Source organism: Crotalus tigris, unplaced genomic scaffold, assembly GCF_016545835.1.
Source record: "Crotalus tigris isolate CLP2741 ecotype Arizona unplaced genomic scaffold, ASM1654583v1 scf7180000017739.2905288, whole genome shotgun sequence".
Taxonomy (NCBI): Eukaryota; Metazoa; Chordata; class Lepidosauria; order Squamata; family Viperidae; genus Crotalus; species Crotalus tigris.
In genome coordinates, this window is record NW_024096605.1 from 367,618 (window position 1) to 381,878 (window position 14,261).

Consider the following 14,261-nt stretch of genomic DNA (forward strand, 5'->3'; position numbering starts at 1 on the left):
CCCTTCTTCTTATTGTTTCTTACTAATACCTGATCATGCAAAGGTAAAAGAGCATTGTAAACTCTGGACCTCGCGTTTACAACAACAAAAGCCGCACCCCTCCTGCTCCTTTACCGTTATGAGAGCCGTCAGAAGAAATGTGCTCACGGTCATCATGAGGAAGCTGTCCAAAAACCACGTGAACCAAATCACCCCGTTGGTGACTCCTCTGTTCTTCAAGGCCTCCTTCAACCTCATTTCTTTCTCCAACACAATGTTTTTCACGGTCATGGAAGCAGAGTATATCCAAGCCAGCACCATTAAGATGGGAAAGGCACGAGTTAAAGTAATCATGAAGCTGCCAGGCAAGAAAAAAAAAAGGGGGGGAACCTTGCTTTGAAAGGTAAAAGTTAAATATCTTAAGAGTTAAGTTAGTCACATTAGTATCCTTCTCTCCTGGAAGGCTCAGATTGGTAGTTTGAGAACAGCTGGGAAATGGATCAAAAGAAAACTCATGAAAGTCCTGGGTAAATAAGGCACCCCAGAAGTCTTTGGAGAATTGCTATTTCCTGACAGGAACATCTAAGAAAGAGCACTCCAATGTTATCAAAGCCTTCCTCAGGTAGTTTTTGTCCAGATATGTTGGACTACAATTTCCAGAATTCCAAGTCAGTGTGGGAAAATGACAGTAGGGCTTCCTAAACAATGGACTGTGTGTTTGGATGCATATGCAGCAGTGATGGTGAACCTTTTAGAGACCGAGTGCCCAAACTGCAACCCAAAACCCACTTATGCATCGTCGGGTGCTAGGTGGGTGTGGCCCATTGGCTGGGTGTGGCCCATTGGCTGGGCGTGGCTGTGGTGGTAATGGCAGACTGGATGGGACTAAAAAGTTCAATCAATCAATTCCAACTTTGCAAGATCTTTTTTTTCCCCCGCGAGAAGTTGAAATTGATTGAACCTTTTTTTTTTTTTGTACATGGCGGTGGAGGCCTAAAGCAAAAAGGTTTTATAAAACCCAGCTGAAGGCCTAGGATAGGGGCGACGGCGCGCGTGCCCACAGAGAGGCCTTGGAGTGCCGCCTCTGGCACCCGTGCCATAGGTTCGCCACCACTGAAAAACAGCATCCATTTCTAGTCGTTTTTCTTTTAAAGAATTTCTGCATCTTAGCAGAGACAATTTTAGGAGCCGGGGGGAATTTGAAGAGCTCAGGCAAACATTTGGGGGAGCCAATTTTAAACCCCCTTAAAGAAGCTGACATGGGAGAAAGCCATCTGAACTGGTGAAAGGCCACCAGAACAGTGTTTCTCAAACTTGGAAAGATGTGTGAGAGTCCTCAGCTACACGTCTTAAAGTTGCCAAGTTTGCCAAATGCTGCACCAGAACATCCTAGGCTGCATGCTAGGCTGAAAAAGAAAAAGAAAAATCCTGAGAAAGAGAAAAGGAACAAGAGCAAGCCACTTGCATTGTTGAAAAGAACATCACGGACATTATCTCAGGAGTCCCCAAAAAATTGAGCTCAGTTTGAGGGAGGTATCATTTTTGAGCAAGGCTAAAAGAGCCACCCATGCAGTTGGAAAAAAAAAAGTCTTCTGCAAAATTTGTCACTGTTGTGGAACTCCCTAAGTAACATGTTTTCCACTACATTGATGGAAAACATTAATGTTCTGATTCTGTGAGCTAACCAGGCTTTACTGTCAGAGTCCTATGCCTTTCTCAAAGGACACAATCACTAGGCCTCCGTGCCGATATAATCAATTCACCATATGGAGGGGGGCAGCAATTGAAGAGAGACAAGAATAAATCACATCATGTGTTTATTGGATTATCTCTATTTTGGATATCCAGGGAGGAAGCTGTGGGGCAGCATTGTATTCAGAGTTAAAGATAAGATCATAGCCGGATAGCATTAAGCAGAGACAAAGGGAATACCTTCGCTGTTAAGTCAGATTACTAAGAAATGGGGTATTCTGGAAAATAAACCAAAGTCATGTAATTCCTAGGAATCTGTTTGGCAAGAAAATGGTGCCCTGGTGACATTTGTTCTGGAACTGTTTCTACAGCTGTATCTGGATTCCACTGAGTAAATCCCAGTGAGCTTAGTGGGGCTTCTTTCCAGATAGATTCCTGGGAAAGGGGCTAGGGTTGTTGCTTCAGAGATGCCTTAAACCAGGGGTAGGCAACCTCGGCTCTTTTATGACTTGTGGACTTCAACCCCCAGAATTCCTGAGCCAGCCATGCTGGCTCAGGAATTCTGGGAGTTGAAGTCCACGAGTCATAAAATAGCCGAGGTTGCCTACTCCTGCCTTAAACCATGTGAAACTAGGTATCACAAAGAGAGGAAAGGACTTGTCAAACCATGAAACTGCCAATAGATGTGTCTCAAAAATCATAACAAAACAGGCTTTCACATCATGGGCTTAATCAGTGTATAAAACCTTGTTCCAAAATAGTTGGGAAATAGGTCTTGCCCGATCATGTGTCCTTCTATTCTGGCTGGAATTTTGGGAACTGTAATCCCAATCTGGAAAGGAAGAGGAACGAGAACCAAAAGATTTCTGTTCCACAGGATAGTAAGTCACCTCTTAAGAATAGCATCTGGACCCCCCCCCCTTTTCCTCATCTTTATATTGAAACTGTTTTATATCAGGTCTAACTATGGAACTTTTTCAGCACAGGAAAAAGTCAAGTTGTGTTATTATAACTACAGCTCCAACTATACTACCACCATATACTTTTAAATATATGAGGGTCTTAACATGAGAATTTATAACAGAAACCCTGTGAAGTAGGTTAGTCCCAGGTCATCCAGTAAGTTTCCATGGCTAGGGATGGATTCCTGATTTTCCCTGTTCTAATGCAATGCCTTAAACATTTCCTCCCCCCACCCCCCCGGAGCTTTTGCTGTATATTTCTCCTTTTCACGTAAGAATTTTGGCATTATTAGCATGGAGCAAAAACAATTAAAACAACTTTGAGATCTCTTCTTGGTATGTAGAGAAGTGACCTGAGGATGATGATTGATGACAAATCAAAGGAATGTGATGCCTTGGGAGAGAACCAGATCTCTGCCTGGGTTTTACCCCTTGAACCTGATAAAATTCCACTCTCAGGACTGCTTATTGCTTGGAAATTTGAAGAAGCCATAGAATGCAACACTGCTAATTTTGTAAGACCCCAATTCACATTATTTATTTCTTTGTGTTTCTTGATACTTTAGAGCAGCATTCCTCAGGATAATATTCAATATAATGCAAGAAAAAAAAATACAGGCAAAACAAAGCCATCCTGTATTTTCACAAGACTGAATCTCTGAGGTGAGATTTAAATTCCCATGTCCTTGGTTTCGTTCTTATCACTTTAGTTTTGTTGCCCCAGATGTGGTAAAACGATACAGCCTCTCAGCTATTAACCAAACTCAGTGGCAATTCCATCATTTCTACACATTCTGAGAGCAGGAGGCTGGGTAAGGCTGCCTCATTTCCTGTGTTCAAATTTGCTGGCCAAAAATTGAAAAACATCAAGACGCTGCCTCACTGATTTGCAAAGGGGATTTGTAAAGCTCCATGGCCTGTACTGCTTTGCATTACATTGGGATGTAGAGAAAAACCTTTGGCAAATTAACCATTTCAGCATATCCCAAATGTTAGCGAGAAACAGAGTAAAGGATTAGTTGAGCACAACTTTTATAAAAGTTAATAAAAGATGTGCTGGAAGAGATCAGTATTTTAATAATGGCCTCCGGTTACCTTTTAATTAGAGAGTCAGTTTGGTGTAGTGGTTGAAGGTGTTGGCTAGAAACCAGGATTGTGAAATCTAGGCCTCCCTTAGAACATGAAACCATCTGGGTGACTCTGGATCATTCACTCTCTCCAGCCCAACCCATCTCACAGGGATGTTGTTGCTGCGAGGAAAAGAGCAGGCAACGGTGTTAGGTAAGTCTGCCACCTTGCATTGAGGAGGGATAAAAATCTTTATGGTTCAATGCACAGTCAACCAGATGTTCAGACTGGATTTGGCATTTTTATTCACCTATGGAGTCCTTATCAAGGATAGGCCGATGTTGTTGCTTGATGTTATTAAAGGCATCATTACAGGATGTCAGCTATTCCAAGTAAACCTTCCTTTTGCAATTGGTGGTGATGAGTATTATTTCTATTGCCATTTCTCTGAAGATAGATAAAGGGTCTTTATATTAAAAAATACATGAACTTGCTCTCATCCAGAGCATTGGTTCTGAAAAATTATCCACTTTTTATTAGAAGAGGGACAACTTCTTTGTTTGTTTGTTCTAACCTGACCTGAACCTTGCATCATTCAACATCACTGATTGATCATTCTAATGTTGTGGCAGAGAGTGACAAGCCTTTCAGCACACCTGTATTCTTTTTTCACTTTTGAAAATGAACTGAATGCTTTCCCTGATTACAAGAGTTCAGAAAAGCAACTATAAGTTTGCAACTTTTCCTCCATTCTCCTGTTGCCCACGAATTAATATTTATTTTTTGCAGTAAAGGTAGTATTAAACCAAAAGCCTTCTTATTGTTTTCTATTTTAAGTAGGTAGAGAGATTGTTACGATAGTTATTTGTTCTAAATTCCTTATTTCAGATTTAAATAGAGTAACACAACTCTGATTCCTTGGCAGGGAAATTTATCTAATACTTCGTGTTCTAGAATCTCTAGCATCATCAAAAGCAAAAACAGTGTCATTTGTAAGACTCAGGGTGCCAACTGGCTAGCCACACAGTTTGGACACAGATCACACTCACACATCATCTACAAAACAGGGATAGGGCATCTGTTGTAGGTATATCCCTGAAGGCACATCAGCACGGGTCTGGGTTTTGATGATCCCTTGCTCGATCATATCTTGCAGATAAGCAAACCCTCCCCAGATGTAGCGCAGATCATCCACTGGGTCAGCTCTTGGGCCAGGATCCCAGTACCTGTAGAGACAAAACACAGATTTAGCCTTTAAACTAGTGGAGATTATGACTCTTGGCCTTTCACAAGAGTTTTGATATTGTGGGAGAACCAATAAATTTTAACCACTGGTATTTGCTTGGGCCGCAGTCCCAATCTGGACTCTTAGACTCTTTCTACATTGCATTTGCAGAACAAGAGACAGGCAAGAAAAAGCTTTCTGAGCATCTAACTGACATCCTAGGTTTCCTGTTAGAACAGAGAATGAGCCAAGAGAGAATTGGTTTAAAGATCAGCTCCAAATGAGGTCCTTACATTGGTTGCCTGTGATAGAAAAAACATGTCTTTAAGGAAAAACTGTCAGATTAATGGAATTGTAATCGACTTCTTCTAGGCTGAATGTTTTTTCAATTTTCCAGTTTTGTCGACCATCCAAGGATTTCCCAATGGCTTCCCTCAGAATCTTAACCAGATCTCACCCTGCTTAGCTTTTGACAAAAATAGCCAAGCACTATCATCTTTGACTCAGTTCAAGTAGACCTTATGGACTGAAAAGTTTAGAAGCAACGGTTTAGGTGCAGTTTTCTTTTATCACTTAATAATCGCAGAATCAGTCAGTGATCTGACAATTGAAGGGACTACCATGAATCCAGTCTCACGGGTGAAATCATCAGATCAGCTTTTTTTGGAGGAATCTTGTGGCAACTTAAAGACTATAAATATACCCTGTGCTAAACTTTCCCAGAGCAATTTGCATGTCTAATTATCTGCTCAAGAACTTTAAAGCTCAATTGTTTAAAAGTCAGATGGAAGCACTGAGAGTTCAGGTGAGTTTATTCCCAAGTACCCCCCATGCTTAGGTTGAATCTGTGTTAGTTCTAATAAGAAGGCATTATGCTTTGTCATGGTATGTGTGCTTTATCTCTCTTGGAGTAATTGTATATCCATTCATGATAATATTTTACATTTACCAGCACACCACTGTTTGAGATATTTTAAAGGTTACACTTTGGCCTGTTATGGATATATAACAGTCATCCATACATTTACCAGCCTTCTTTTCTGTAAATATGATAAATTGCAATTCTCATTAGACCCCTTTGATGACTGGGGACATCCAACAGATATGCAGGATGCCATGTTGGGAAAGCTACTCTTGGCAATTATGATTTATTTTGTCTCTCCAGTCACTGGTATCTCATTAGGCTCTGCTTGCATACCTAAAGATTAAAAACCATCCTTACCTATCTTTGATTTTGTTTGTTTTTTCCACAGCATCAATATCCATGCGTATCTTGTATTTCACATGAGGTGGCAGTTGACTGGCCCTTGCATCCACATCAAGAAAGACAACAGCAGCCCAGAATTTGTTTTCCTCCAGAAGAGAGCGAGCATGAAGAATCAAGTCAGTTTCATCAGCTAGGCCTTCAAACTTATCAAGGGTCAAGCACTGTGATAACAGAGGCATAAGAGATATTTGAATGAGATAATGGAAGCATTGTACATGTACGTAAATCAGAATTTATATATGATTTGGACACCAATACAGGAAGTTCTCTGTATGCAACCACAACTGAGGCCAAAATTTCTGTTGCTAAGCAAGGCAGGTATTAAGTGAGTTTGCCCCATTTTACAACTTTTCTTGCCACACTTGTTAAGTGAATCACTGCAGTTGTTAAGTTAGTAAAACTATTGTTTAAGTGAATTCTGACTTCTCCATTGACTTTGCTTGTCAGAAAGTTGCAAAAGGGGATCACATGACCCCGGGACACTTCAGCTGTCATAAATAAGAGTCAGTTGCCAAGAGACTGAATTTTGACTATGTGCCCATGGGGATGCTACAACGGTCACGTGAAAAACAATAATAAGCCCCTTTTTTCAGTGCTGTTGTAACTTTGAATGACCATTAAATGAACTGTTGTAATTCAAGGACAATCTGTAGTGTCGCTTAGTACAGAGATGGGCAACATACACATTTAGTGAATAAATAACAAATAACGGATAAACATGTTCCTGCCAAAGTCTGCAGAATTACGGTCACAACTAATCAGTGTATATGAATAAAGCCAGAGTGGTGGGTTTTGCAAAATAAGAGGAGTTTGCAAATTAAGCTGAGGTTTGCATTCGGATCAGTATTATATATTGAAAATAATTTGAAATTTGCATAATCTGGGTGAATTAATTTTTATATCCAGACTGACTGTCCTTTCCCCTCAACTGTGAGATTTCAGAGCCATTAGTGAGGGAGTCAGATAATAACTAGTCTATCCATTCAATTAACAGAATCTATTCTGCTGATTAGTGGGATGATTGGTAGGTTAATTGCCATAGTTCCCTTCTACAATGCTGTTTAAACATAGTATTTATACAGAAAAACTGTTGGTCTCCTCCAGGAGTTCCCATTCCATGTTCCTTCATAGCACCAAGGGAAAATAAATCACTTTGAAACAGTTGTTATACCAATGGATTTCTGCATGGGACAGGAATTAGAGTAGATTCCCTTCAAATCTCTCTTTGGACAATAAAAAGGTAAAATTAAAAAAAAAACTGGGAGGCTTTCTAGTTGCTGAGGGGCATAAGAAAGTTAAGTATTCATTCCAGCTGAATTTGACTGTTGATGACAACATGGACATTTTTTTAAACCACAATGCAGAAGTGACTTGCTACTGCCACTGCTTTCTTCCAGGTTTTATTTTTAACTGTTCATTTTGGTACAGCTTTCAAATCAATATGGAATGTTTCTGTGTAATAAAAGTATGATGAAAAGATTTTTTTTTTCAAGAAAAGTATTAATTCAGTGGAAAAAATTTTTTGGCTGGGAAACAAAGTAAGTATGGTAAACCATTTAATACCTGTAATGTTTTAAATCAGGCTCCCCAGCTTGTGGGCTGTGGCCCACTACCTGGCTGCAGCCTATTGGCCACTGGGCCATGTTAGTAGCTGATTGGTGCTCACATGTGCGCATGCGCGCACAGCCCCACTTGCGTGAGCATCACAGCAAGCATTGCGGGCATTCGTGGCCTTACTAGGGCAATTTTGGTCACCAACATTGAAAGATTGGGGAACTCTACTTTAAATCTACTGATGCACAGAATTTTGTTGATTCCACTTTGATAACTTCCTGAATTAATATATAAATTGGAACACAATCATCTTCAGAACAGACTGTGCAGTTGCCTGAATTTTGCAATGCAGGTGTATTAAAAAATCAGTATAGTTGATAAGGTTCTGTATTCAATGTGAGTTTATTTGCTTCTTTAAATTAGACAAATGGTGCGGAAACTTGCCAGATCAGACTTACTTAACACAGGTAGAGCTGAGGTAGATCAGATTTATTTTCTCAGACTTTTCCTAATCTCATTCTCAGGTTAAAATGCATTATAAAATTGTAGTTGAAAGAGGAGAGACCAAAAGCTGTCATAAGCATATTCCACATCTAAGGTTTATAATAACTACCATCCTTTAGTGCAGGGACTGAATGGAGCAATTGTCTCTGGAAGATCTGTCATTAAAGAAGTGTCTCGACAGCCAGATAACAACCCCCAAAGAAAAACAAAGCTGAAACCATCTCAGTAAATGAGGGTGGTGGGTAGATGGAAAACTAATGTGAACCTATCACCTGGAAAACAAGCCTGGGAGAGCAAAACAAAATTAACTCAAAGGAGGAGAAAGTGACTGGTCATAAACAGCAGGGAGAACACTGCGTACATAGCTATGGATACATAACTGTGAGAAACTGTGGGCAGACTGGGAAACGCATTTTCCTCTTTGTTCACAGACCAACAAAACAAAGTTTAAAATATAGAAAACTCAAGCCTAAAACAATTAAGAATAAGAAGAGGGATCAACCAACTTCTGTAAGGAATGGAAGAGAACAGACACAAGGAAGCAAGAGATACAGTAGATGACCTACAAAGAAGTCCAAATTATCTAAAGAGACCACATCTTAAGTTGCACACCACAAATGGGAATTGGCAAATCCCTCTTAGTGTTTACAAAATTCTTCATTTACCTTAGACTAGCATTAAAGTTGCCTGACCGAAATTGGTGTATAGGTAATCCTCAATTTATGACCACAATTGAGCTCAAAATTTCGGTTGTGAAATGAGACATTTGCGAAGTGAATTTTGTCCCATTTTATGACTTTTCTTGTCCCATTTGTTAAGTGTATCACTGCAGTTAGTGACATGGTTGTTAAGTCAATATGGCTTCCCCATTGACTTTGCTTGTCAGAAGGTTGCAAAAGGTGATCAAAGGACCACACAACGCTGCAAACCTTCATAAAGATGAGTCAGTTGCCAAGAGTCTGAATTTTGGTCCCATGACCATGGGGAATCTGCAACGGTCATAAGTGTGAAAAATGGTCATAAATCACTTTTTTCAGTGCCATTATAACTTTGAACAGTCACTAGACGAAAGAACTACCTGTGCAATTCTTTTTTTCCTTCATCTTGCCTAACTGTGGGCTTGACAATGATTTTGCTCAACTCTGAAATCTCCCCACTCATGGGGAATAAAAAAAATCAGGAGTTAATAGGTGAAAATGAAGATTGAGATTACATAATTAATTTAAATATGAATATACGGAAATCAGAGAATCAGGACTGAACTGCACTGCATAAGCAAAGGCCTAAAGAAAACCAATGAAGATATACTATGATACACTTTTTCTAATTACTTTAGGCCCAGCTTTTCCAATTGTGTTCTAGAGAAGCTTAGTGTTCTGCCAGAGACCAAGGGAGAGAAAGTTCTGTTGAATGCAACTAGGAGGGTATCCATGGTTCTTTTTCTAGAGTCCTGTTTCTTGACATTAGCCATTTTAAGAAATGTGGACTTCAAATCTCAGAGTGCCCCAACCACCATGGAATTCTGGGAATTGAAGTCCACCCATCTTTAAATGGCCAAGGTTGAGAAACACTGTTCTAGAATGTAAGCAAAAAGGGCGGAGCTTGTTTTCCAGTGGGGGGGAAAAAAATCTATAGCTGCTTTTTTCCAGCTCAGGTTCTGGGGATTTATTTATTTATTTTTAACAAAATGTTTCATGACCTGAAAAAGTTTGAAAGCTCCTGCTCCAACAATGAACAATTCTCACATCTCTGTAGAGAAGGTACAACCCAGAACTTGGGGCTACCCAAGATTCAACTCGTAAAGACTGCAGGGACAAATACTCTTCGCCCAGACTTATTGATAGTACCAACCTCTAGCTGCTCAATGGACATAGGGGTAGCCCTTGACTTACAACCATTCATTTAGTGACTGTTCAAAGTTACAATGTCACTGAAAAAAGTGACTTATGACTGTTCTTCAGGCTTACGACTGTTGCAGTATCCGCATGGTCATGTGATCAAAATTCAAACTCCTGGCCACTGATTTGTATTTAGGACAGTTGCAGTGTCCTGAGGTCATGTGATCACCTTTTGCGACCTTTTGATAAATAAAGTCAATGGGAAAGCCAAATACACTTAACTATGTTTACTAACTTAACATCTGCACTGATTCACTGAACAGTGGCAAGAAGGTCCTAAAATCGGGCAAAAAACTCACTTAACAACGCTCCTGCTTAGAAGTGGAAATGTTGGGCTCAATTGTGGTTGTAAGTCAAGACTACTTTATTAGCAGTTGCTTTGATCCCATCTTTTAACTATTTCTGCTCACTTCCCCTTCTTCAACCTGGCTATCAGACCTGGCCAAAGTCTTCTGTCAGCATCTGCCCCCTGACGCAAGCGCTATACGTTGCTTAAAGTTAGTGAAGTAGATTTCATTGGTGACATAATATTTAAGCAAGTTCCAATGTTTTACTATTTTGGAATAGAGAAAAAAGTAAGTGCCAGAGCAAGGAACTAAGGAAAGGTTGAAGTCACCAAATATTTGTATGTATCTTGTGCTTCCTAACTTGAATGAAGGAATTGTTATCAGATTCTCAACGTTGGCAACTATTGTAAGGAGATGACATCTTGTTTCTAAACTGACTGGGAAGAAATGTATTTAATTACTTCAGTTCACTGACTGCCACAAAGCTGGTTTGTTTGATCTTATCGGCTTGATGGTCTCTTGCAGGCCAACAACCAATAATTAGGTACATCAAAGTCCTCACAGGCAACTTGTTATTTAAGAGACAGATTTCTCTGAAATGTAAAGTCTCCTTTGTTTAGCCTTGTCATCTGAAGAACTGCTATCTATTCTAGTAAAAGAGAAAAGAGGGGAGGTCTGCAAGAGGATCAGATTGCTGATGATATACCAAAATAAACTCTGACATTTAAAATAGCATGTCAAATAAGAACTGTATGATTTTTTTGTCATGGATGCAATAAGAGAAATGTATTTAAATTAAGAGTATGCTACCTGTAAAAAAAGTAAAGATGCCCTTAAGGTGACCTTGCTCTTTTTGTTGGCTTCGTAGATAACAACTGTGCAGTTTTCCCAGATGTATAGAAGTGATTTCCCCCATTGTTTTTTGGGGTTTTTTAAACTTCCCAGTATAGCCTACAGCCCTAATATTCCTTAAGCAGGCAGAATTCTCAAGCCCATCTATGCTTACTTTCTGAGTCTTATGTGGAAGATAGTCTTGAAGATACCTGAAGACATTTCTAAGAAAGATATAAAATGCATAAAGCAGAGAAAGTCCTAATCTTGATATTGAAACCAGAAAGCCTTTAGTATTTTATTATCAAGGTAACTTATATTGTTGATTTTTCTTACTCAACGCATTCTCCACATTTAATGCTAATATACACCCGCCCCCCCCCCCCAAAATCCATGGAGTCAATTCAGTATTCTCAAGCACTCGTTTTGTACATGCTTGGTGGAAAAGCCAGATTCAAATTAAATGAATAATATTTATGACTGCAGACCTATGTATACCTAAAAGTCCAAAGATCTGAGTTTTATTTTTTTCCTCAGCAGCACAGAATTTCATATTGTTTACAGTACATGTGCTGTGCATGTATCAAAAGGCAGTGGCTCAATGTTAGTGCATTGCCACAATGTATTAAGTATCACGGTTGACATACTCAATACATACAAAATGCAAGTGTTAGTGTTACCAGACTGTCTCTTTACAAACAACTGCTCACTTTTCTCTCATTAGACATCTGAAGTCTGCCTCACCTAGAGCCCCCAGTACAAAAGATACCAAGTCATCACTGATGCTTGTCCAACCATTCTTTAAAGCCCCAGGGAAGTAACTGAACCAATGTTTCAACTAGCAATCATCCTGCCCTAAGCCAAAAGGTTCATGTTTGTGCTATCCTTTTGCCAAATACATACTGTAACATCCCTCCACAAATCCAAGCACAGTAAATATTTATCTGAAAGACTGTTATGAGTCCTTCGTCACATTTTGTACCTCTTCAACTGAAGTATGAAATGACACTGTTCCAAAATGTTATGAGAGGATATACTCAGGGTCATTCTGGAATTAAGATTTAGTTCACAGTTTCCTGAGCCCTCCTACTCAAATGACACAGGCATCATATTTTTAAAATCTAAACCAGAGAAGATATATTTGTAGTGAGATCATCTTAACTCTTCACTTCTCCTTGTGTGTTCTCCTTTACTCCCACCTGAGCATTGGAGATTTAAATTGCTTTTTATATATGGTCTCAAAACCTGGAACAACCTTTTCCAAAGAAACACGTATGGCAGGAGAGAAAAAAACCCACTGCAATCTGAATTTGATTAAAGTAGTGCATAATGCCTGAAAAATGATAAGCGTGGTTCAACGTTCATTTTAAAATTAATTATTCAGCTGTAACTATTGTTTTCATGATGAAGGCAGTCTTCTCTAAAATAATAAATAAAGATATTGGTATTAATACAATCCTCTACAGTACTGCGTGCTGACTGGGGAGCCTGAGGCATTGAAGTCAACATATCTTAAAATTTGGGAAACACCGATCTAAAGTAATTTGCCCCAGCCTGAACATTTTCCACATTAGTGGACTTCAATTCCCAGAATTCTCCAGCCAGAATGAGTCATTAATGGGAATTCTGGGAGCTGAAATCTAAACATCTAAAAGAGAGGGTAGTCTATGCTTTGCAGATTACCTGAACAGCAGTAATTAGTAACAGAACTAGTAGTTGTAGTTTACTTTAGAAAAGAGAGTCTGGTCAAAAGCTACTTGTTCTGCATTCTGCAATAAGACAAAGGCTCTGAGGATAATAGATCATAGAAAAACTGTCTATCTCACATATTTTTGTTTAAAAAAGTGAAGCTTACCTCCAGGTATTGGTAAGCCATATGAAAAGTCTGATTGGCCATACTGAAGACATTCCTCCAATCAAAGTTCCTCATATCATCCTTTCTTTTCTCTGGGGGTCCGTTATACAGAAAGTTGATAGCATCTTCCACAGTTAGACCTTCACCACCAAATTGTTCATTTAAGAAACTTTTCACAGTAGGATTTTGCAAAGTGTCCTATAGGTAAATATATATATACATCATCTTTAATTTCACAATCCAGCTGTGAAAACACACCGATTACTCTTAAGTGGGGAAATGAATAGCACCTGCCAAATATAGTTACCCAGATTTTACTTATTATGTAAACATGAATTCAGGAGAAAATGGCATTTCCAGGGAAATCCTTGACCCTTTACCCACCTGCTGGTTGCTCAGTTTAAATGCTGTGCCTCAGAGCCGGTTCTCCTCCCAGTTAAAACTTCTAGTTTCAGAACAATTAAACACAGGGTAGCACATTTATTGCTAAAGGAAGCAATAAAGATTTCCCTGCTGGCTACTTGCTTAGGCCCACCCTTCATGGATTAAGATGAATGGCAACAGTAAAGTGGCATTAATAGAATTTTGTTTCGGTCCTGGAGCTGGAATTGCAACAGTTCTAAATTACCAAGTATGGGCAATAAAAATCAATCATTAAGAACAGAAGCCCTTTTAGAAAAAAAAAAAGTACATGTTTTTTTTTTAAAGCCCAGCATTTTAGATTTTAATTTATACCTCGCTGGGAACCTTTCTCACTATGTGGGTTAAAAATCTTGTCCTTAGCCACTTTTGCTTGCTGAGATAAGAGTGAAAATCCAAAACTGGACAGCCTCAGTTTTGGAAGATTATTCTAGAAATTTGGTAGGTACTATACATCCTGAGGAGTGCCTAGACTAAAAAAGAAGAGTGCATTTGCATCTCATTTATATCCACACAGGGAGACCTTCACTTGGTACTTGTCACACACATATATATATATGTAGGTCTTTGGTTATTCGCGTTTTCTCCCGTGTAAAATTGGAAGTGTCTTGGCGACATTTCGACGAAGTCCAATTCGTCATCTTCAGGTTGGTGTTTTCGGCTTCGTGCTCCTAGAAGCACGAAGCCGAAAACACCAGCCAGAAGATAATGAATGGGAC

General features: G+C 39.3%; 1 protein-coding gene across 12 annotated transcripts in view; it reads right to left on the reverse strand.

The window, feature by feature from the left end:
* ABCA4 (ATP binding cassette subfamily A member 4) overlaps positions 1 to 14,261 on the reverse strand; it is a 108,169-nt gene that overhangs the window by 62,494 nt on the left and 31,414 nt on the right. For 11 of the 12 annotated variants that reach the window (XR_005556294.1, XR_005556293.1, XR_005556297.1 and 8 more), the window contains 4 exons: positions 13,123 to 13,320; positions 6,149 to 6,354; positions 4,751 to 4,927; positions 115 to 337 (listed from right to left, as the gene is read on the reverse strand). Coding sequence is in view for 7 of the 12 variants with exons in the window: in XM_039339754.1 (XP_039195688.1) it covers positions 115 to 337; positions 4,751 to 4,927; positions 6,149 to 6,354; positions 13,123 to 13,320 (804 nt within the window). In the remaining 5 variants the exon portion in view is untranslated. The remainder of the gene's footprint in view (positions 1 to 114; positions 338 to 4,750; positions 4,928 to 6,148; positions 6,355 to 13,122; positions 13,321 to 14,261) is intronic. The other variant, XM_039339756.1, reaches the window with a different exon arrangement.